General features: G+C 40.5%; 1 protein-coding gene across 1 annotated transcript in view; it reads right to left on the bottom strand.

Moving 5' to 3' along the window:
• Positions 1–13,256, bottom strand: part of ARHGAP18 (Rho GTPase activating protein 18) — a 193,391-nt gene extending 180,135 nt beyond the window's left edge. Inside the window, exon 1 of the mRNA XM_039240413.1 lies at positions 12,849–13,256. Coding sequence (XP_039096344.1) covers positions 12,849–12,892 — 44 coding nt within the window. The 5' untranslated portion in view covers positions 12,893–13,256. The remainder of the gene's footprint in view (positions 1–12,848) is intronic.
• Between the last annotated feature and the right edge of the window lie 11,892 nt (positions 13,257–25,148).

The following is a 25,148-nucleotide window of genomic DNA, read 5'->3' as shown; positions in this document are numbered from 1 at the left end:
ACAAGGTTCTTTGCGGGTTGACAGATTTGCATCTTAGAAGCACCATCTTTCATTAAGGGATGCATATAATCTCCACCATTCTGACCCATAACTTGGGTAAGATATACTCCTGCACTGAATCATCGCTTTCTAAATAACAAGCCTACCTCCAATCTGCAGCTACCTTTAGACATTCTCCGCTCCACCCCTAGCTCCCTCAAATCTGTAGTAGAAGGCCAAACCACAGATGAAGGCATTAGGCTGATCATTGGGCGTCTCCACACTCCATTGCCCTCTAGTTACTTCTACTTACAAGTAGATCTCATGTTGCTAAGCCCAAGGAGACGGCAGTGACTACAGGCACCTTATGCATGGTTTATAAGGCCAGCCTTCACCTCCTGCTTTGGAAGTTGATGAGCGTAAGTTGCACAAAGTATCAGATCCCTTCCAATGAAGGCATAAACAATCAGACCAATGGTAGTCTTGTTGGTTATCATTAAGCATCACTAGGGGCTTGGGTGTGTAGTGCTAATTCTTAGCCTAGCTATGCCCTGTTGCCTCCTAAATTGCACTTGATGTCACTTGCATCAGGCTCTTTTTTATTTTGACAACCTAGACAAACTAGAACCCCATATCCGTGGCAGAACAGACCTACAGACCTTCCAGAGCTCTCAGGGAGAAGACCATAGTCCACGCGCAGGCACAAGGGTATCTACGGAGCTTTTTTCTATTTTATTTTTTTATTTTTTTTTTTTTAATTTATTTTTGAGAGAGAGAAGAGACAGCATGAGCAAGGGAGAGTCAGAGAGAGAGGGAGATACAGAATCTGAAACAGTTTTCAGGCTCTGAGCTGGCTGTCAGCACAGAGCCCGATGCGGGGCTCAAACCCACAAACCGGGAGATCATGCCCTGAGCCAAAGTTGGATGCTTAACCAACTGAGCCACCCAGGTGCCCCCCTATGGAGCTTTTTAAGTCACAGATTCCCAATCTTTATTCTCAGAAAATTTTGATTCAGGAAAATTGAAATGAAGTGAGGGAATCTAGAGTATTTTTGAAAATCTAGAGTATTTTTTAAAACTTTTTCGATCACGACTGCTACTTCTACCCAACCACTCAAGCATCCACTTCACTATATCCGAAGACTATTCATTTTGGGAACCTACCAACTGACCTAAACCGTACTCCTATGAGACAGAGAGAAATAGAGCATGAGTGGGGGAGGGACAGAGAGAGAGGGAGACACAGAAACTGAAGCAGGCTCCAAGCTCTGAGCTGTCAGTACAGAGCCTGACGTGGGGCTCAAACCCACAAACTGTGAGATCATAACCTGAGCTGAAGTCAGATGCTTAACCAACTGAGCCACCCAGGCGCCCCATCCTATGAGCGATTCAAAAAGCAACAATAAGGGTATCATTTGCTCTCAGAACAATGGGAGCTCTCAATCATTCACTCATCTGTGAGTCAGGCACCATGCTACACATCTGCAGGGAAAGAAAAATGAGGAAGATGTAGCTCCTGTGGGCAGGACTGATGATAGTCCTCTGGGGTCCAGTACAAAATGAAAATACAGGTCTCCTGGTTCAAAAAGCATTAAGCATTTCAAGACCATGACAGCAGAGCATTAAACCCAGCATAAGTCCCATCTGAACATGGGCAAAACTCACTCACTTTAGAAACCCATGGACCTAAAATGAGCATTTGTAAGAGCAATGCAACAAGAAGCACCTCATTTTTGCTCTCAAAAGGAGGAGGGCCCACAGCTATGCCTAGGACACTGGCCTTGCCTGTGTATAAGGCAGTCATTTAGAACGTTCCCAGTTGAGAATTGAAGTTCAAACAGGCAAAAAAGTAAGGAGGTAACTAAAAAGTACTGATCATTAAGAAAGCGTCTCCATTTCAATGAAGGTTTCTAGTTGAGCAACTAGTCCTAACACTGCTGATGAGGGAGCTTAAAACAGTAACAATCACAGAATAATGAATTACTATTCTCCTTTACTTTGGGTGCTATTGCTCTCTAGAAGCTATAAAAATTAATCCTTAGGAATAAAAGCTCCTCTTTGTAGACATGACAGAGGCAGAAGCAAGTGATATCTGTGAGTTCATGAGAAGAAAATAACAAGTCTTCATTTCTACTTAACTCACAATAGCTTCCTAATACCCCTTCTAATCTTCTAAGGAAATGCAAAATAAATAAATAAGTGTGAAATTTTCACTCGAGACAGCTTGAAACTTGAATTAATCCAAATGCACTAAATAAATGAGCTCTTCCGTACTTAGGAACATTATTTATGTTAAGCCATTTGTCAAACTCATGTTCTGACATTTCATGTTAGCAATCCTCATGATTTCATAACAGAATTATGTAGCTTAAGACGTTGATGACTGTTGTTTATGGATTTGGGGCTCTATAAACCTAAATGTTGGTATTTATTCCTATCATTTTAAGGTCAAGGTGAGGGGGGGGAGGTGGGGAGAGGGAAATACAGACCAAAACATGACCGCAATGCTTGTCCTTCATAAACACAGTGCGCTAGAGTTCTTTGTGTAGTTAATGATGGTTGAGATTACTACATTAGCTACCAAAGAGCCAAAGATTTGGTTCTTCACCATTTACTATTTCATGGATACTTTGCCTTCTTTGCATTCTGACATAATACTCAGCTTCAGAACATTACAAATAGCAATCAACACAATTAAAATGAACAGCTTTAGAGCATGCTGAAATTATGGAAGAAGGGAAACAAGTTCTCTAAGCAAAAGTACATACAGAGCAAGAGGGCTTTGTATTGCTTTAAATTTTTTTTTTTATGTTTTTATTTATTTCTAGTAGAGAGAGAGAGACAGCGTGAGCAGGGGAGGGTCAGAGAGAGAGGGAGTCACAGACTCTGAAACAGGCTCCAGGCTCCGAGCTGGCAGTCAGCACAGAGCCCGACGCGGGGCTCGAACCCACGAACCGCGAGATCATGACCTAAGCGAAAGTCGGACGCTTAACCGACTAAGCCACCCAGGCGCCCCAAGAGGGCTTTGTATTGCTTTAAAAACACCTACCCACGGTAAAGAATGTTTTCTCCCTACATGGAGGGAGGAAGAGCCAGGCAAGAAGACCTCTCCTGTGCCATTTCTGGCAGGCGTACTTGTCCGTTTGAACTTGCTATCGTGAAACCACAGAAGGGTAATGGCACAGGAGTGGCTCGTGCTATTCAAAAGAAAAGCTCACTTTCAAGAAAGGAAGAAAGGAGGGGTGCCTGGGTGGCTTAGTTGGTTAAGCGTCTGACTTTCGCTTAGGTCATGATCTCGCGGTTTGTGGGTTCGAGCCCCGTGTCGGGCTCTGTGCTGACTGCCAGCTCGGAGCCTGGAGCCAATTTCAGAGTCTGTATCTCCCTCTCTCTCTGACCCTCCCCTGCTCACGCTCTCTCTCTCTCTCTCTCTCCTAGAAATAAATTAAAAAAAAAAAAATTTAAAAAAAAAAGAAAGAAAGAAAGGGGAATCATCAAGGACAGATTTAAAATTAATTGTACACAGTGGGGCAAAAATGTACAAACTAACAAGTTTGCTAAAGAAAAGAAATTTCTGCCAAACTGAACACAGTGTACTTTTGGACTGGTTTTTCGGAATTCCACTGAGAAATGTAACATACGTGCGTGCAGAACAAGATTCCAGTTTAGAATTTTCCTGAGAACTGAGAAGGTAATGCAATCTGTATCGAATGATTATTTCAAACTTATCAGTCAAAACACCTTCTACACACCTCACTTGGCAAAGCCCACATGATAGTTTCAAAAGCATGACAACTAAGTAAGTTTTCTTCGGAATCATTATTTTTAAAATACAGACCAATGCTGGGAACTTGGACTTGGCAAGTCTAGGGCAAGACCCAACATGGTTGTTTTTGTTTTTTTTTTAATAAATTTTTAAACTTACAGGGTGATGCTGAGACACAGCCAAGTCTCAGAACCATCGCTCTAAACTTATGGTTCTCAAAGTGTGGTCCCTAGACCAGCAGCACGAAGCTGCTGGGAAGCTGTTTGGATCGCAGCTTCTGGATCCACAGACCTGCCCCACAGCCCTACCGAATTCGAACGTCAGAGGAGGGGCTGCACACAGCAATTTAACAAGCCCTCCAGGTGATTCTGATTTGTGTTAAAGTTTGAGAATAGCTGTTTAATTAAAAAGAGTTAAGTCAAATTCATTTGTCTCGTAATTACTAAAACAAAGCAACCAGGCCTTTCACCAGATCTTCTTTTATAGTTTCTGTATTCAACACGCAAATCAAAAGAAACCTCTGAAATTTATTTCTCCCAAAAAGGACTTAACAGCTGCTGCTTTGGACACATTTCTGTAAGCAATCACTTTGGCCACCTTGAGCTTGGTCTCTAGCTCCTTCCCTGAGTTAGGACAGAGGTCAGCAAACTTTTGGCCCACATAGTAAATGCTTTCAGTCCAGCAAGCCATATGGTCTCTGTCATAGCCGTGCAACTCTTGTCATTTACAATACATAAATGATGGGTGTGACTGTGTTCCAATAAAACTTTATTTACAAAAACAGGTGTCAGGCCAAATCTAGCCCAAGGGCTATAGTCTGCTGACCTCTGAGTTTAAGAAATAATGGCAGACTAGTTGGAGAGGGTTAGGGGGAGGAATGAAACATGCCATCCCTTACCCACAAGTGTACATTCTCCCATGAGCACAAACTAATCCAGTCTGGAAGCTGCTTCAAGGTGGAGGAGGACAAACAAGAAAGAAAAGAAGACCAAGAGAAAGCATTGTGTCTCATTTATTCCCTTAGGACTTATTCACCCAGAAATACTAATTAGGTACATTCCATGTGCCTGGAACCAAACATCAAAGCCCTACCCCCATAAACCCAAGCTCAACAGAAGAAAAAATAAAAATTAGAAACAATGCACTATGATACAGCCAGACAATGAAATATTACTCAGCGTTCCAAACAATGAGCTATTATGTCATTAAAAGGCAATGGGAAAACAAATGCATGTTACTAAATGAACGAAGCCAATCTGAAAAGACTACATACTGTGGGATTCTAACTCTAGGATTTTCTGGAAAAGGCAGCACAATGGAGACAGTGAAGAGACCAGTGTTGTCAGGGATTAGGGGAGAAGGTCAATAAATCCACAGAGCATACATAGAGGGCTTTTAGGACACTAAAACCACTCTGTATGATACTATAATGGGGAATCGATGGATGATAGATTTGTCCAAACCCACAGAATGTACAAAACTAAGAGTGAACCCTAAAGTAAACTATGGACTCTGGGTGATGATGATGTGTCAGTGTCAGACTCAACAACTGTAACAAATTTACTGCTCTGGTGAAGGATGCTGATAAAGGGGAGGCTATGCACGTATGTGGGCAAGGAGTACATGAGAAATGGCCATAACAACCTTCTTAAATTCAAGTGTTGTCTTGAATGTAAAAGGTATATAAAGAGAGGCACCTGTGTGGCTCAGTCAGTTAAGCATCTGATTTCAGCTCACATCATGATCTTGCAGTTCACGAGTTCAAGCCCCACGTCAGTCTCTGTGCTGACAGCTCAGCCTGGAGACTGCTTCAGATTCTGTCTGTCTGTCTCTCTCTCACTCTCTCTTTATAAACATAAATTTTTTTAAGTGATAAAAGGAAAAGCCCATTAAAAAAAACAATATTCCCAATGCATAGAGTGAAAAAAGAGATCTGATAGGACTGCCAGTAGAGAGATATTAGAATGTAAAAATAACATCAGTGAAACATCTGATACTCTACTATTGTTCCAATCATGATGGTTTTATTCAAATAAATTACACTACCTGACCCATTAATTCATGGATCTCAGCTTATAGTTTCAGAATTAAGTGAACTAATTGCTTAAGTGAGCTTATAGGGCTGAAGAAAGAAGCCTGGTCCAAAGACGGGCCAAACTCTGTAATAACAACAATAATGACCCCAAACAGTCCATCATGCCTTCTTTGTAGGGGTCTTGCTCCTTAAACTGTTATTTCATAGAGGGTAAGTCTATTTTACTCATCTTGTATCTTCAAGAATACAGTATCAGGCACATGGAAGGCACACAATAAATATTATATGATGCCATGAAGTGAATAGATTGCCATTATTTGGGTGGGCACTAAAAGCATGCTTTAAAATTGATCAAACTGTTCTGGGAATACGGAAGGAATGAGTGGCACCCCCTGAAAAAGCTAAGAAGTAGATAACACTAGGTCTGGGTCTCCAGGAATGAATAGGATTATGCCACTTGGAGAACGAGGAGAAAGATATTCCAGGTAGAGAAAACAGCAGGTGTAGAGGCATAAAGTTCAAGATTAGCAAATTCAGGAAACAAAGATCAACAAAGCTGGATCATAGGGTGAAACAGTGAGGGGAGAAAAATGAGATAAAAAATGAAGGCAAATTGAGATGAACCTTATGTCTGAGGAGTTCAGAGATGATCCAAACATATGGCATTGTATCATATAACCCGGAAACGGTCATGATCAAACACTTAAAAATCCCTAATAGCTCACTCTGGCTGTAGCATAGAGGTCCAAATAGAGGAGTATTGCAGGAGAATGCTTAGCAGACCCAATGAAAGAAGCTGACTAGTAGAATGGATGGGAGAAAAAAATTTGAGCAGCTTTTCTTAACTTGCATGGATATTCTTTCCTATTAGATGAGAAAGAAAAAAGTTAAGGTAAGTTCCTCCCCGCTCTCATTTCGGAGACTTTAGAACTGGTAAGACTCTTGGGGCATCTGGATGGCTCAGTCTATTAAGCTTCTTGATTTCAGATCAGGTCATGATATCATGGTTCATGGAGATCAAGCTCCACATGGAGCTCTACGTTGATAGCTTGGAGTCTGCTTGGGATTTTCTTGTTCTCTCTCTCTTTCTCTCTCTCAAAATAAACAAAAAACCAACAGTTAAGACTCTTAACCTGAGTTAGGAAATAAAGCATGAGAAGCAAGCAGGTTTGCTGAACTTCAGATAGTTGTGGAAAGATATAGTCTCAAATGTTTAATAGGGTAACTTACATGACACCACTCTGAAAGCTTGAGAACACACTGCAAACTGCTAATATGTTTTTTTAATGTTTTATTTATTTTCTGAGAGAGACAGAGTGTGAATGGAGGAGGGGCAGAGAGAGAGGGAGACACAGAACCTGAAGCAGGCTCCAGGCTCTGAGCCGTCAGCATAGAGCCTGATGCGGTGCTTGAATCCACAAACCCTGAGATCATGACCTGAGCTGAAGTAGCACACTCAACCAACTGAGCCACCCAGCAGCCCCCATAACTGCTAATATTTTTAACAGTAATCAAGATAGGACACAACTGTAAAATGTAATGAATTCTGAACCCAGAGTAAGAGGTGAAATGGTCACATTTTTAGGAAGCTGTAGAAGAGTAGTGCCTGGGGGCGCCCAGGTGGCTCAGTCAGTTAAAGCATCAGACTTCGGATCAGGTCATGATCTCACAGTTCTGAGTTTGAGCCCCCCACCGGGCTCTGTGCTGACAGCTCAGAGCCTGGAGCCTGCTTCAGATTCTGTGTCTCCCTCTCTCTGCCCCACCCTGCTCTTGCTCGCTCATTTGCGTGTGTGCGCACACACTCTCTCTCTCAAAAATAATTTTAAAAAAAAAAAGTACTGCCTGATTTCTCCCTTACCAATAAGTACCTCTGTAAGCTAAAAGCCTCTAAGCAAAAACCTAGGGGAAAAAAACGTAAGTGTTTGGTCCTCTCAGCCCTAAATAACCCTTTATTCAGACCAGGCCTACAAGCTTAGTCTCTTACTAGGCCATCTCAGGTGAAAAGATTCCAGAAACAGCCAAAGAGTTCTAGTGCCCATGTTTTCTCAAAAGCAGGGACGCTGAATGGCACGATTTACATCTAAGGTCAAAAGATCAAATTCAGCCTTCCTAACCCCAAGGAATGTTTGTGGTATTGATCTGGGACAGGGGGAAGGTATGGCTTATTAAGACAGCTTTCACCACAGATCATTGAGTCTCAGTGTCTGGGGTACAGCAAAATATTTAATGAATAAAGAAGGGAGTGGTTCTACAGCACATAAACTCATTTTGTCATCCAGACTTAGCGCAGACATTTTCTAGTTTATTTAAGGCAAAAGAGGTTTCATCAGAATATCCAGAATAAACTAGATCCCTAAAAGTAATGTATTGGCTTCAAAAAAGGATTCACATGGTAGATGACAAACGCATTACATGTAAAATTGAGTGGTAAGATTGCAGAATATTTCCTTTCTTTTGGGAACAGGTCCCTGTATTTTCTAAGTTTTCTATAGGACAGATGCCTAAAACATTACAGTGATTACTTCTGGGTGGTAGGATTAGGATTTAAGATCTTTGGGGACTTGTCAATGTATTTGTTAGGTTTTCTATAAGAGAAATATATTACTTCTGTAACCAGGAATGAAATATAATTTGAAGAAAGTCTATATATGCCAGCTTCCACCTCCCTAGTTCAAGTTAGAGATGTCTTCTGTCTACAACACATCTTCCAGCTTTCTCTCTGGCCCTATGGTGCCTTCTCCATTGAGCAGCCATAATGCTCCTTTAGACCATAAAGTGCTCCAGCAGGCTCACTGCATTTAAAACATTTAGTCTCAGAGGACCTGAGTAGTGGACTCTTGATTTCAGCTCAGGTCATGAGATCCAGCCTCCAGGCAGGCTCTAGGCTGAGTCTGAGTGCAGAGCCTGCTTGAGATTCTCTCTCCCTCTCCCTCTGCCCTTCCCCTGTGCTCTTGTGCTTGGGCTTGTCCCTACATTATCTCTCTAAATAAATAAATAATTCAGTCTCCACAAGACCCAAAGAATGGGCCCTGGCCTATCTTTCTGATCATATCTCCTAACTTACCCCTTCTCCTACACCTGTCTCTAAATCCCCACCCAACCCCCCATCTCTACCACCACAACTGCCCCTGACCCTCTCCACCCAGCCACACTGCTTTCTGTCGGTCTCTACAGCAAATCTAGCAACCAGCAAGTCAGGCCCCCAGACTTTAATTCCATCCTGATCCCAGATCAAGTGTTATCTCTTCAGAGAGAGGGCTTCCTTAAGTGCCCTACCAAAGTCATACTCCATACTACCCCTTGGTCTGCTCTTCACAGCACTTGCAAGGACCTGATATTATTTCACTTATGGGCTCCTTCCCCCTTCGCCATTTGAACCACCCATCTCTCCCATACTGTAAGCCCTTGTGGGGCAGGAACCTTATCTTGTTCAAACATCCATCCTATCACGACAGAGCTTGTCATATAGATGCACGATGACCTTTTGGTAGGCGGCAGGGGTTATCAGCTGGCAAGATTGTCTCTGAACATTGCCTTCAAGTTTATTTTATGTTGTGCCTGAGGAAGTGATAAGACTGTGCATTTTCTTTCTCAGCACACGAGGACGTCACCATTACCGGATTGTGTGATACACTGAAGTAGAAGCAGAAAAATGAGAATTTAGGTATGGTTGTTCTTTTGTGTGCTTTTACTGAAGGACTACTTGGAACTGAAGGTCTCTTAGAGATTCACCAGGTTAATTCTGCAATAGCTTTTTTTTTTTTTATTTACATGTCATATAACCAAGACATTCAAACACCAAAAATACAAGAAAATTAAAGATGATGGAGGGAGTGGAAAATAGACACTGGTATGTTCCAAAATATGCAGATAATCAGATACAAACTGGATTTGTACTCTTATCCTCCCATTGCTAAGCTATTCAGCAGAAAACAAAGTCATAAGAAACAATACTGGGCTTATCCTCACATCTGACGATGGGTTTGTATTCCCAAGTTAAACTCCCAGCAGTGACAATCTGGAAGTTGCTGGCCGGAATCAAAGCAGACTATGCCCTTGAGGAAGATGCAGAATCCCTGGAATTCTGGACACATAAATATATCAACTCTAGAGCGAGTTGGATGTCTGGCTTCTTGCCTAGACTCCAGTTAATACTTTCGTATTTCTAGTTCTGTATTGGTACAATGATCCTTTGCTTAATCTGCTAAAACCAAAGACAAGCATTGTCCTAAATAGGGGCAAACTCATTTATTAAATCAAAAGCAATCAGTGACTGAGACTAACACCTTTCATGCTATACAAAGAGAGTTGATGAGCTCTTTTTAGACTGCTACAAAAAAAAAAAAAAAAAAACCTGATGAGGACAGCTGAGAAAGTTCTATACAATTATTAAAATGAAAACATCTCTGCTCATGTGCTTCCTCTATTGAAAATATGTGGGATTGATCCTAGTCTAAACATAATTGCAGCTCAACTGGGTTCAAATCTTAAACAGTACTTGAGCCTATCTCCAAAACAGTGGCAGAAATAGAGAACCAGACATAAGTTCTTCTTTAATGAAGGAAAAGACAGGAAAAACATACACATTAGGACCAAAGTTCTAGTACTATTTGATTGTTAAGAGGAAAAATGAAATTCATTATGTTCCAAGTGTTTGCTTCACAAACTATAAGGGAGTTTTTGAAATCTCACCTATTTCCGTCTGATATGGAAGAGACACTAACAGCAGGGTATCAAACTGGGACAAGTTAGTGACAGACATGAAGGATGGGATGGCCTCACCCCCGTCCTCACCTCTTCGAAAGGGAAACATCAGGACTTGCACTGGACTCATCATGTGTCATAACTGGATGCTGGGGAAGAGGAGGAGGAGAAGGAAACAGAAAGGCTACCTACTACCCAAAATCCACATATGGAATACATTTTTCTCCTGTTTTCTTCTTCCAGCTGATCATTAAGACACCATTCTGGGTGACTTGCTGACAGCAGCTCTTAGTATTAGAACAAATCCTATGTCCAACCAGAACAGAAATGATCACTACTAATTAGATAAAGAAAAAAAAAAAAAGGACCTCTCAGAAACCATTCCAAGAGCACCTGACAGGCTCAGTATAGCGTGCGACTCTTGAGCTCGGGGTTGTGAGTTCGAGCTCCCCTTTGAGTGAAGAGATTAAAAATGAAATCTTTAAAAAGAGAAAGAAAGAAACCCTTCCACAGAAAGAGTTCAAGAACAAGAAGCAGAGGCAGGCCTCAGAAGACAGTTTTTCTCAGTAAAATCCTGGGTCTTTGGGAGCTTCTGAAAAGGGTGTTTCTTACGTTAATTCCACTGAGAGACACCTGGGTTGGTGCTTGGCTAGGAAGAACAGGTGAAGGTCAGAGGCCAGACTATTAACCTCTGAGCTCTAGTGGGGTTAGGGGGGTGGGCAGCATTTGTCTTGCCACAGGTCAGCTGAGAGTTCAGAACTTAGGGTGCTCTGAATGCAGAGAGTCAGGATATTTCACCAGAAAAGGGATAAAGGAGTTTCCAGGTTAGTAATGCAACTTTAAAGAACTTTGTCCCTTCTATAGAACAAAGCCTGTTGAACTCAAGGCTGTTGGTTTTAGACCCTATGAAACACACTAGAAATAGGAATTTTTACCTTTGGGCAAACTTGATCCCTCACCCTTTATTACTAGATGTTGTTCACTCGTTCATAGTTAAATGGATCCACAAGTGAATGCATCTCAAAAGCCTATGAAAAAGAAGTCTTTAGGGGAAGAGAGGGAAGGGTGAAATAGGTGAAGGGGATTACGAGTATACTTATGATGATGAGCAGGGAGTAATGTATAGAATTGTTGAATCATTACACCGTACACCTGAAACTAATATAACACCGTATGTTAATCATACTTGAATATAAAAATTAATGACCAAACACCACACCCTCCCGAAATGAATAAAATAAGGCCTCAGCAATAATCTGTCCCAGAATTCTAACTTTTTTTCAGTCAAGTATTTACATGAAGTATTTTCTTTGTCTATTTTCTTCCTCCAACACTGCAAGATTTGTATTTTTCTCCAGTTTTGATAAGAAAAAAAGTCCTTTGCTGCCTTAGAGAAATAATATACTGTTTTAAATGAATTATTAATACATTTAACTTTAAAGAGGAAATAACTCTAATATCAGACTAGAAAATGTTTTTCTGCCCCATTTGATTACAATTGCTAAATGTTAGAGAATACTTGTAGACCTACTATTATTAAGTTGGGGTTTACTTGGAAAAATGATCCTTTCTCTTAAAACCTACAGTAGAACAGGAATTGAAATTGTTTATGCTCTGAAAGCCTCTTTTTTCTTTTACATGAAAATTCATCTGAAGATGGGGAGTTCAGTTTTCATCAAAAATATTAAATTGCAGCTGCAAAGTTAATTTATGTGTTTCTTTACTTTTTAACTGATGCCTCTATGGAGAAGTTAGCCTGCTCAATACCCAAAGGATAGGAGGGGTGTTGATTTTTTTTTCTTTAAAATTTGTGGACTCCTACTCATTTCTCAGGAGTCAGCCCCGAATATTTGATTTTACAAATAACCAGACAACTATGGTATGAATGTTTCCTTTCTAGTCAGCTGAAGTTCAATGCTGAGCAAGGTTGATGGTGGATTTTAATATTATTCTCTCTTGGCAGTAAGTGAAATCATAACCATTTAGAAAAGGCTGTCAATTACATCCATTTGCCTCTATGACATAAAGTACCTTTCCCTAGAATATGCAAAAAAAAATATTTTGTTGTTGTTTTAAGTACTTTCAATCTCATCTTGTAAATAGAGACCTAAATTTTACCAAGCAAGTCAGGGTCACGGTAAAGAATAACAGAGGTAATAAAGAACACGAATGCTTACTTCAACCTCCTCCTGAAAGGCTTTTTAAAATCCCATAATACGTCCTGTTTCTCAGTCTTCGTTAAAAGCAAACTTGCAGTGTGAAAACAAGGCTAATAATTAAAAAGAAAAAAAATCTTTCCTCGCTGTGGATTTCAGAGCTAGTAAAAGCAGGAAGAAGAGAAAAGCATGCAAATGGGGTTTTCCTTACCTGAAGTGGAAGCGGTGCACCAGCTTCGCTACTACTCTAACCATCCTTCCCAGGTCAGGAGCCCGGAACGCCCGAGCGGCCAGAAGTGCAGAAGGACGCGAAGGCGGGAGCTGCTGCAAGAATCTTCCCACCGCGCGTCTCCCGTGTCACACCTCCTCTCTCCGGCTCAGAAGACAAGCGGCTCGCCCTCGCCCTTCACGGTTAACCACAAGCTGTCATTTCTGCTCCATCATCCAGCAGCTGCCAGAAGCACCCGGCGGCCGCGTGCACACCGGGAGGCCGAGCGGGAGCCCGGCGCGGAGTCGGCGGAGTGCCGCCCGGGGAGCCCGGGGCTGCGCGGCCGCAGCTGCAGAGCCAAAGCCGCACGTTACGCGGCGGAGAGGAGCTTTCCAGGAACGAGGACCAGCTGCTGCACAGCCCGGCGCTCCCCGGAGCCTGGTGCAAGCCCGGGCTGGCGGGGAGCTCAGGAAGCGGCCCCAGCTACTGAGCATGCTCGGCCTCCCTCGGCTCCACGAGCGCCTCTCGACCCGCGACTTCTCCTGATTTGAGAAAGGGATAGAATCAAGAAGTGTGCAGAGGGTCAGATCTAGTGGAGGTGATTTTTTGAGCGTGGACATGACCTTCTCCCGATACCCTCCCCCCACCCTCACCAACCAAAAAAGAAAGAGAAAAGAAAATAAGAAAGAAGACAGGACGACATACTACATTGCAATTAACCACTATTATTGATAGGCTGATAGAGATGTTTGGAAGCCATCGACAGTGTTTCGTCTTTAACTCTCCCTGCACAATTAAGTTGTCTCTGGGGTCAAGTATGTAGTGTAAGCAGAGAAAGGATGTTAATCCTAGAAAATGACTATCACTCAAGATTCGGTATGGAATCGCCTATGTTGAAAGTCTAAGCAACGTGACATGAATCAGCTGATCTCTACACAAGTGAAATCTGCCGAAACACAATGACTTTCTTAGGTAAAACGTATTTTGTAAAGTGTGAAATTTTTGAGATTTAAACGTTAATTTGTATTATAATAACTTACTTTTTGATGTTTATTCAGATAGCAAGATTCAGATAGCAGGGAATGTTGCTTATTCATGACTGGAAACCCCAGTCCTTTATCAAGGCTTGGTAAATGACAGTTGCTCCGTAAATGCTTACATGACAATAGACTGTGGGTTGGATCATCTGTAAAGAACAGGGGAAGACGGAAGCTCTTGAATTTGATATGAACCCTTGACCTTCTCAGGTTTGTGTTTTGGCCTGGCCAAGTACTTGAAAATAGGAAGACACTAAGTTTTCATCATGTAGGTGTCCAATGCATGAGCAAATTGTTTTTTTAAGTATGATTTTCATTTTCGTGTTGTTGTTTTGTGTGTGTGTGTCCCTCTTTCTTTTCTTTCCAGCCCTCTAAAATACTCTTTGGCAAGCTGAACCAAACTCAGAGCATGTTCCCTCTGCTACCGTTGAAACCAGGGACATTGACTCTAAATGGTTTACAGATAACAAAATAATTCCATTTTGAAAAACATCTAGCCAGTCATTTCTGCCAAGTCTGTGGAGGGTGAATCCAAGAGGTATTCATGACTGAAAGCTGGCCCGTGAGAATCTGTAGAGAAAACATGAGCGAGCTGGGAGTCAGGTTTTTCCTGAATCCTCAGCCAGGTGTTGCCTTGGCCCATTGGTCCAATCCCTTACTCAGAAAAATTCTCTCCTCCCCGATCATCCTTCCTCTGACCTACTCTCCAGTTAAGACTCAGGTGCCTTTGAGTGCCTCTGGAGTCCAGAACCTTTCCCGGCTCCCCTCATCTTGGCCTGTCCAGTGCATACTTTTATAACCATACTTTCCAAATTGCTAAATCATGCCTCAACTACCGCCAGCTGTGAATTCTTTAAGAACTGAGACAATGCTGGCTTTTGCATCTATACAATTGTATACATTTGCACAATTATTGGTTTCCGTGTATGTTTTCAGACTAATCGAGGCACCCTAGGGAGTCCTTCTAATTGTAGTGATCAATTACAAAATTGGCGGGGTCAATTTAGGGACATTTCCTAGAAGTGACTCCAGGAGGAAAAATAATTTTTTCAATTCAATCAAAGATTTCATAGGTGGAAAGGAAGATGGAAGCCTATCTGTGCAGACCTGATAAATACAGATAACTAGGGTTGAGCTGCCTGACCTTTAATTTCTGTTTCTCTACCCCAAATAGAAATAGAGGTGGAGGCACATCTATCCTAACCATGGGTTCTGTGGACACACACATTTTATTTCATAGTAAAGACTCTTTATACCATCTCCCTCATTAACCTCCTACTATGTTTTGTTTCTTTTCGCTATTCATCATATTGAAGTAAATCTGGTTCTCAAAAGTTTTCTGACTAGCTACTCTACTTTAATCTCTTACTGTCCAATTATTTTTCCATACTGACCCTAAAAATCTCTTTCTAAAATTCCCTTATCATTACAGTGAACTTTGTTGGTTGCCTTGGGAGAAATCTCCCAACTCTCTCCTAGTAGATCCCTAATTATGATTAGTCATTCATCAGGTAGTCTATTTGCCCAATAATACATTGACTAGTCTGATTGGTCTAACTTTCCACAGCTTCACCATTCGTTGGTCACGTAATGGGCATGTGACTCAATTTTAACTCATGAAGAGGCTAAGCAAGTTTGCAACAGACATCAGGAAGGTTTTTCTCCTTCTCATAAGTGAGAATTATAGAAATCCACTAATATCTCCTTTTGAAACGGGTAAACCCACAGCCCCCAATGCTATGGGGAGCCATCTTTCTACCTTGAAAAGTTCAGCCTTGTAAAGATGCCAACATTGTACAAAGCGAAAAGCAGATGGAAAACGCGGGTCTTTGGTGAATGTCATTAAATTGATCCACCAACTCAAATGCCTACGTTACCTCACCTCTTGGAATGTGAGCCAATAAAATCTATTTAAAGGCATTTTACACTGGGTTTTCCTGGCAGTCAAAAGCCTCCTCTCTGAGATAAGCATTTTTTGCAGTTTCCTGTTCAAAATGCTAAAGTGATTAAGAAATAACTAAATTTCTCAACACAGCATTTGCGAAGTTTCTTCTGGCCCCTCTGTGTTTGTACATTTGTTTCCCGTTATATTCTGCTATGCATTTTACATTTTGGTCATGCTGGGCTACTTGCTCTAACCATGTCATTTGCTATCTCATAGCCCAATCTGCTTTCATCCTGCATTTTCTGCTACTAAAATCTGACTCTTCCTTTCAGGCCCAGATTAAAAGATACTTTCCTCTGAAGTGAATTTTCAGAATTAATATTTTCATACATGTTGCATGTACCTCTGCGTGTGAGTTTGGATCCTCCAAGCAGTTGAGCCAAGATGGGATTAAAGGGACAACAACTTTATTAAAGAAAATGTCATAAAAAAAAAAAAAACATGGGGAGGGAGCTGGGTAAAGCTGGGAGCCATCAGATTATAATTAAGTCTGACCCTGAGTGAAGGAGAGAGAAGGAAGAGAAGGAAGCTGGATGTAGTGCAGTTCTAAGGAAAGTTCTGTGAGGCAGTTGATGAATCCTCAAGCCAAAGTCTTCCATTGGAGAAGTCTAGCTTCTCCCAGAAATGAGCTGCTTTAGTGTCACTGCCACCATCAGTGGTTGCCTAGGAGAAGCCTGTGGGATGTGTGGCTTCAGCAAAAAAGCCATATGACTGTCAAGGGCTATGGTCTTGGTCATCTATGCTCTGTGCAGCTGGAGGGGTAGGAGGCACTTTCCCATGGCTGCCATTCTTCTCACTGATCACTCAGTCTTTCTTGCATTCTATTTGTCATCTATATGAGTCTCTACTAAATTATAAACTCCTTAAGGGCAGGAATTCGGTCCATCTTGTACATTTCACATAGTTGGGTCCCAGCAGAGTGTTATTGTGTTACTCAAGCAGAATTCTAGGATATGTAGCCTCAAAGTTCTGTATTCAAAACTCCTTACAAAAGTATAGGGACAATGCCCCCCTAAAGTCCATGAGAACTTGTTTCCAGAAGATATAAAATACTATTCCGTGATTAATATTTTTAAAAAAGAATTAACTGTCTCACTCTCCTGGCTACTAAACTCTTATAGGTCTCTGAGTCTCCACACAGAAGTTCTATTCAGAGCCTTCAGTGTCCATGAGGCCATGAAGTTAAGTACTGGCTGATTAATGCCCCATTTTTCACAAACTCAATCCCCAAGGCCAGTGGATTACTGAACTTTTGGGTTAAATTTATAATGCACTTCACTTCGTGAGTGGAAAAATAAATTTCTCTAGTATGTTACGCTTTGTACTATTTCCTCAGCATTCATTTTTAGGTGATATGAGAATGGACTTTCAAGTAAACTTTTCAGATAAAAATAAGTTAAAAATGATTCCCTAAGTGGGAAAGAGATTAGAAAAATCTGTGATTACTTAAGGTATGTACATTATTATGCAAAGAGGAAAAACATGTAAATATAGGTATCTTGGCATATCATTATACTCCATATAAATAGTGTTCTATGTATCATTGTTAATTTAGGGACAACCAATTTATTTGTGGCTCAGACGATGATGATGATCATGATGATGATGATGGTGCTTATAAGTCAGATTCCATTAAGGAGACAAAAACCTCACAGTAATTTGAAAAGAGAGGACTAATATAAAGAATTATCCATTTTCAAAGAAAACTATTTAAAGGGAATTAAGAGAACTGTAAAGAATACCCTGCAAGGACCCAGGGCAGGCTACCCCAAGGTGGGTCACTTTGACATATTTTTTGAGTTATTTTGAGTTACAGGGCACCTGAGTCTCAAGTGGTTAAGCATCTGACTCTTTTTTTTTTTTTTTTTTTTGAGTTAGCACACAATATTATATTAGCTTCAGGTATACAGCATAAGTGATTCAACAATTACATACATTACAAAAAGGCATCTGACTCTTGATCTCAGCTCAGTGCATGATCTCAGGGTTTGTGAGCTCACTGATAGCGCAGAGCCTGCTTGGGATTCTCTCTCTCCGTGTCTCTCTCTCTCTCTCTGCCACTCCCTTGCTGGCATGCTTGCTTGCTCTCTCTCTTAAAATAAATAAATAAATTTCAAAAAAACACTATTTTGAGTTAAAAGTAATCAAAACCCAGCAAATGCAAGAAAAGCTCTCTGCCTCCCCCTCAATTGCCTGCATTTACATGGGAAAGGAGAGCGTGTAACTGGAAGAGAGCTATTAACAGAGCCCCCCCCCACTTACCTAAGGAATTTACCTGCATAATAGGACAACCATGTTTTTCCAAACATCTCCTTTCACAGTCTTGCTAATGAGCTTTCTCTCCTTTGTATTCCCAGACCTCTGCCCCTCTCCTCAGCTCATATAAGCTTCCTTTTGCCTCATTGTCTTTGGAATTTCATGTCTGTGTGGATTCTACATGCATATGCTTATTGAATTTTATTATCTCCTGTTAATCTGGCTCATGTCGATCTGATTGTAAGTCCAGCCAGAAGGATCATTGGGCAGAGGAAGGTCTTGCTCCCTGACAACCCCAAGGCTGAGGGGGTACTCAAGGAAGGAGGCCTTCGCCAAGCCTGGGTCCCAGCCTTGGGACCTCTCTCAGATAGTTGCTGCCCACTGGATGCTGGAGACGTTTGAGGATTTTCCCTGCCCAGAGCATGTCCACAGTCTGCAAGCTGAGGCTGGAGGGCATGAACTGTAGGGGCCGGGACTCACAAGCCGGAAGCTTCCTGCAGCAGTGCCAATGGGCTAAGGCTAATTACCAGGGACATTGCCCATTGAGATAGTGATGAATTTTGCTGGGAGGCTGCCTCCCGAGGCTGTTGTTGAACCGGATGCAAAGTCGGGCAGATACCAGCTGGACTTAGCAGAAAACTGCCAGGAAGTCACCTTCAAGAAGTATTGTTAAACTCTCTGAGCATCCACAGAACCTGCCTGATTCCACCGGGGAGGGTGTGCGACGGACCTTGCTGATGTGAGGCTAGCTGGAAAGCCTTGCAGAACTCACCTGCTGTCTGCCCGGGAGGTAGTGCCGTTCTGATTTTTACAGCAATGCTGTTGAAACTCCCTAGAAGTGAGCCCCACTGAGTGTCCTTCCTACGTGCCGGCCCAACCGTTCAAGAACAAGAATGCTGGAACGCACACTTGAACCAGGAAGGGACCTCTCTACCTCTTGCAGTGTCCCTCCAGCACCCTCTACTGACAAAGCTTAACAGCTAGCAAAAGACAAATGTTCCCATGTCACAAGCAGGCAATGAAGGATGGATTGGGTGCTAAGAAGCCATAAATTAATAACTGACTTGTACTGTGCTTTTATCACAATCACTACTTTATATTGAAATTATCTCTTTCTTCATTTATCTCTTCTACAAACAGCTAGTAGGTAAGTGTCTCAAGGTAAGGATAATTTTTATAATTTATGTGTAGCATGGTGCCTGGCACATATTATGTGTTTAACAAACATTTGTCAAAATGTGGTACTGCATTTATAAATAGTGCACCCTGCAGTAAAAGACTCACTTGGTCTGACAAGCACTAGGCCTGCCCAAATTTAGTTGGCATGAAGGGAGACTATTACCTTCATTGTTTGGAAACTGGCAACAGGGGTAATTGACAGAATACACATCTGTAAAGTCACTATTTTCTAAAACTGGGATTTTTGTAGTCCCTAAGAATTTTGGTCGGGGTTGAGTGACTGGAAATCCTTCATGATTCACTAGAGGGGAAGAAGCCTCTTTGTTCTTTTTAGAGGCAGATTATTCTATGTACAGATTTACTGAGAAAATAATACTAAAAGTAATTATACTAGTAAGCTAAATGATGTGCACCTTACATAGACTCTGTTAAAATGGAAAAATAAAATGAAAACTATTCAAATATATAACAAAAGTTCATTGTACTTAAGTATGCATCAGCAAGATCCATTTTTTGTGATGATCTAATTAAAAGACTGAATTTTATCTTATGTTGAAGATACCTGTACTCGATGAGTTTGAGAATTGAATAAAGAGATGAATTTATTTAGTCAACATCAAAGTATTAAATCAGTGCCTCCTACAGAATAGGAACAAAAGTATAACTAAGGTATAGGCTTAGCTAGTGCAATAATGGAATCCCAGAATACAATGGCTACAAAAAGATATAAATCAATTTTTTTCTCATGGGCTCGACTCTGCTCCATAAAGTCTTCCAGGACTCAGATTCTTTCTTTCCTGTTGTTTGATCATTCCCTTGGGTATGGTCTTGTCCCATGTAGAAGGTGGCTTGTTGGCAAAAGTCAGACCATGCTCTGCTGTCACACTAGCTTAGGGATCATTGAGAGAAGCAGCAACTGTTTTTCATTAGTCAATCCAAAAGGGTACTTTTTTTTATAAATCATCTTAGTAAGATGAGTGTTTTTAATCAGTTCAATGGCAAAGCAAAGACATCTTTACTTTCCCAGAACAGTCAATTTTTTTTTTAAATTTAAACAAAGATGCATTGTGCTCATATTGTCTTGAATAGCACCTCTTGGTTCTAGGCCACATAAAAGAGGAAAGAAGGAAAGTAGAGGATAAGTACTTCCCTTGGAGAGAAATAATATAGATGTTGCACTTCCACTCAATGACATTGGTTAAAACATAGTCAAGTGGTCATAACTCTGCAAGGTAGATGGGAAATGTAGCCTCTAACTGGATGGGGGTTTATTTTCAAAGGGAAGATGAGAGATAAAGAAAGTTAGTGGTCTCTACCACACACAGTTCTTTATTCTGATATCATTAAAACTGTTGCTTGGTTTTAAATAGTTCTCATTTTAGAAACATGTCGAATACTTAAATTCTATATTATTAGCTGATTAACTAAAAATAATGGTAACTACTCTAAATGTGTTTAATGATTAGACAGAGAATTGAGTTCAGCCTTTACAGTTCCTATTACCATGTTTCATTAAATTAATACATAGGCCACTAAAAAAATACAAACCATTCACCTTTACAAAATAAACTGGTAGTAATGTGCCAAGAAATAAATAAGCACATGAAAAAAAATGTAAAAAATCAGAAATGTCTGAAGAAATAGACTAAGTGCAGAAGTACAAAATTTAACTTGAAAGACAAAAATTATTTAACAACAACAAAAAGTACACCAAAATGGGAGGGGCCTGTAAAATCTTTCATTAATGTTTGACAAACGTCCTTCAGGCATAAACCAAAGATATTAAGGACTATTAGGGACAGAGATGCAATTTGAAGTTGTTTTGAAATCTCATTATGAAACATTCAATTTGAATGAAAAAGTAATGACAGAAATTACCACAATTGAAAAAGAAGCATAAGTTACTATATGATAATAATTTACAGAACTATGCAAACAAATGTGAAAACTTGAAATAGAGGATTTTGTAAAATTTTTTAAATGTTTTATTTATTTCTGAGAGAGAGACAGCGTGATCAAGGGAGGGTCAAAGAGAGAGGGAGATACAGAATCTGAAATAGGCTCCAGGCTCTGAGCTAGCTGTCAGCACAGAGCCCGTTGCGGGGCTGGAACCCACAAACCGTGAGATCATGACCTGAGCCGAAGTCAGAAGCTTAACCGACTGAGCCACCCAGGCACTCCGAGGATTTTCTAAAAATGTTAAAAGATAATAATTGGCCCCAGAAAAGATAGGAAACCTAACAGATGAACAGCTACATAAGAAACTCAGAAAGTAATCAGATAACTTTCAGAAGACAAAGAATTTCAATGTTATTTAAATTGTCTCAAGCATAGGGAACAAAGGAAGTTTTCTGCAGTAGTCAGAGTTCTCCAGAGAAATAAAATCAGTAGGATGTATATCAGCTCAGGCTGCCATAATAAAGTATCATAGACTGGATGGTTTAACCAACTGGAAGCTGAAAGTCAGAGATCAGGGTACCAGCATATTCAGGTTCTGGTGAGAGCCCTCTTCCCAACTTGCAGATGGCCATCTTCTTGCTATGTTCTCATACGACGGAGACAGATGATAGAGAGAGTAAGTTCTTCGGTGTCCCTTCCTATAAGACCTCCAATTTCATTGTGAGGGCCCCACCCTCATGATCTCATCTAAACCCAATTACTTCCCAAAAACTCCATCTCCAAATGCCATTACTTGGGGGTTAGAGCTTCAACATATGAATGGGGGGGGGGTCATAGAATTCAGTCCATAGCATGTGTGTGGAGGCATGTGTGTGTGTGTGTGTGTGTGCGTGTGTATGTGTGTGTGAGAGAGAGAGAGAGAGGGAGGGAAGAAGGAAGGGAGAGAGAATATTAATGCAGAAATCCTATAGAAAATATTAACATATAGAATTTAACAGAATATTAGTGGTATAAAATATTACAACCAAGTGGAATTCATTGGATGAATGCAAAAACAGGTCAATAACAGAAAACATGTTTAATCCCATTAGTAGGTTAAAAGATAAAAACAAACAGGATTATCTTAGTAAAACCTTAGGAAGACCATTTTTTTTCTGGCCAGAAGAACTGAGAAAAGGGGGTCTAGTCGCCTGAGAATGCAGGGGAATCCCTGAAATGAGAGAGCTGGGAAATGGGACTCCCTAATTATGTGTGTACTTTGACACAAACCAAACTCACACCTGATCTATGTACAAAACAGATAAAAAGAAGCACAGCAAATGCTGAGAGAACTGATCTGTGATGCAAAACAGTGCCGTTTCCAGTGGCATGTACAGAGAGCAGACCCCATAGCTCAGCATACATCTGAAAACTGAACTGTCAGCAGAACCACAGCCCACAGATTGCAACAGAGCTTTTGATCTTATGTTGACCAATTCCAGTCAAGACTGACCACAGGATTTTAAAAGAACCCAGACTCTCACAGCATAATATTCCAAATGCCTATAATCCAATACAAATTTTATAAAAGATAGGAGGAAAAATACATAAAGGATAATACATAAAGGATACATAAAGGAAAAGATATATAAAAGATAATCATTGGATGGCAACCCTGAGACGATGAGATACTGGAATTGTTGGACAAAGACTACTACTCAGAAATAGAATAGATGAGAATAGTGAGTAGGCAACCATGCGCACGCATGAAGTTCAACTGCACATGTGAAGTGAAATAAGCCAGACCCAGCAGAGTACATTCTGTGTGATCCCATCTAAACGGCAGTCTGAAAAGGGCAAAACTACAGGGATGGCAAACAGATCTGTGGTCATCAGTGGTGAGGAATAGGGAGGGGGATTATCAACAAAGGAGGTGCGCAATGGAATTTTTGAGAAATGGGGCTGTTCTGCATCTTGATGGTGGTGTGACTACATGATGCTATGCATTTGCCAAAGCTCAGAACTATACAGCAAATAGAGTGAATTTACATCTTGTAAATTAAAAAATAAAGCTTAAAATATTTTAAAATATTACTCTGTTTTTTCTTTCTAAAGAATAATTTAACTTTAATGATGGACCACCTATCTTCCCTGCTAATATTGTCCAGGATGTTCATATCACCTTGTTTTTATCGCCACGATTGGTCATCAAATTTGTTATTGTTTTATATATTCAATCTCCTCTTTTTAAGACTTACCAATATGTAAAACAGTTATTTTCTTTCTTCTTGCATCTCATTGCCTTCCGCAATTACTGTTCTTTCTGCAGTACTTTCCTTAATAATTCATTCAGCAACTTTTGTTAACAGTAAATTCCCTTGGGTTTTATTTATCTTAATAGCCCTTCATTTTGACCTCCATTTGAATAATAGGTTAAATCTAACTTCTCGGTTATTTTTCTCTGAACATTTTGAATATATTATTCCACTTTTTGCTTCTATTGATGCTGTTTATACGTCTGGTTTTTGTGCTTCATTGCCTAATATCTTCTTTTTGTTTCTGACATATAGGACTTTAAGTATGTAGTGTTGTTGGGGCGCCTGGGTGGCTCAGTCGGTTAAGCGTCAGCTCAGGTCATGATCACATGGTTCGTGAGTTCGAGCTCCGCGTCGGGCTCTGTGCTGACAGCTAGCTCAGAGCCTGGAGCCTGTCTCAGATTCTGTACCTCCCTCTCTCTCTGACCCTCCCCTGCTCATGCTGTCTCTCTCTCAGAAATAAATATGACATTAAAAAAAAAACTATGTAGGGGCGCCTGGGTGGCTTAGTCGGTTAAGCGTCCGACTTTCGCTTAGGTCATGATCTCGCGGTTCGTGGGTTCGGGCCCCGCGTCAGGCTCTGTGCTGACTGCCAGCTCAGAGCCTGGAGCCTGTTTCAGTCTGTGACTCCCTCTCTCTCTGACCCTCCCCTGCTCATGCTCTCTCTCTCTCTGCTAAAAAAAAATAATAATAAATAAAAACAAAACAAACAAACAAACAAAAAAAACTATGTAGTGTTGTTATCCTACCGATTGCTTGTTTGAGTTACAAACCATGGATTCCTACCTATGTTAAATTTGGAAAACTTCTACACATATATTATTCAAAATTTTGCCTCTCTTTTATTCACTATAGAGTGTCTCTCATGGAATGCCAGTTACATATATGTTACACCTTTCCTTCTATCCTTTGTCTATTCACTGCTCTTTCACATTATCTCTTTAACTGTGTTGCTTTTAGGATCATTTTCTCAGTAGAATCTACCAATTTGCTAAAACACTTTTTGTATTCAGAAATCTTATGTTTAATACATTTAATAATTGTTAAATTCTAGTGACTATGTCTTTTCTACACACCCCTTCTTTCTATATAAAATTTGCCGGGCAATTTTCATAGTGACTTCTAGTTTTCGCATATTCTTGTTTGTTTATTTTATAATATCTTAATCATTTAAATATATTTATTTTCTATTATGTAGCTAATAATCCTATTCTTAGGGTCCAACTTTATTTCTTTTCTCTGCTGCTCTCTTTCACAGTAGATTGTTTCTATGTACTCTTTATCATTTTAGACTGTGAGCTTAGCTTCTCAGGACTTTATGTGTCCTTTGTGACCTGCTTTCAGGTGTCTCAGGATTATAACTGGTCTAGAACTAAAATATGTATTGATTTACTTGTAAATGGTTACCAGACTATAGAGATGATGGTAATTCAAAACTCAAACTTGTGTCATCAGGTCCATGATTATAAATTTGCAAGGGACTATTCATTTTTTTTTCCAACTAGAGTCTTAGTTGAGTTTTTCTTGTCACCTATCTGTGATGGGGATGAATAAATTTTAGTCTTTCCTCCCCATATGTGTATATAAGTTCTATCTCCTTATCTCTCTGTAGGACCAATTTCCTACATGCTCTTTCAGCCTGGATTAATGCTCAGTTAATTTCCAAACCTCTACTTAATTAAGACCCACATAC

The sequence above is a fragment of the Hyaena hyaena genome, unplaced genomic scaffold (assembly GCF_003009895.1).
Source record: "Hyaena hyaena isolate Hyena2069 unplaced genomic scaffold, ASM300989v1 scaffold_178, whole genome shotgun sequence".
NCBI lineage: Eukaryota > Metazoa > Chordata > Mammalia > Carnivora > Hyaenidae > Hyaena > Hyaena hyaena.
This window is presented reverse-complemented; position numbering and strand designations above follow the sequence as displayed.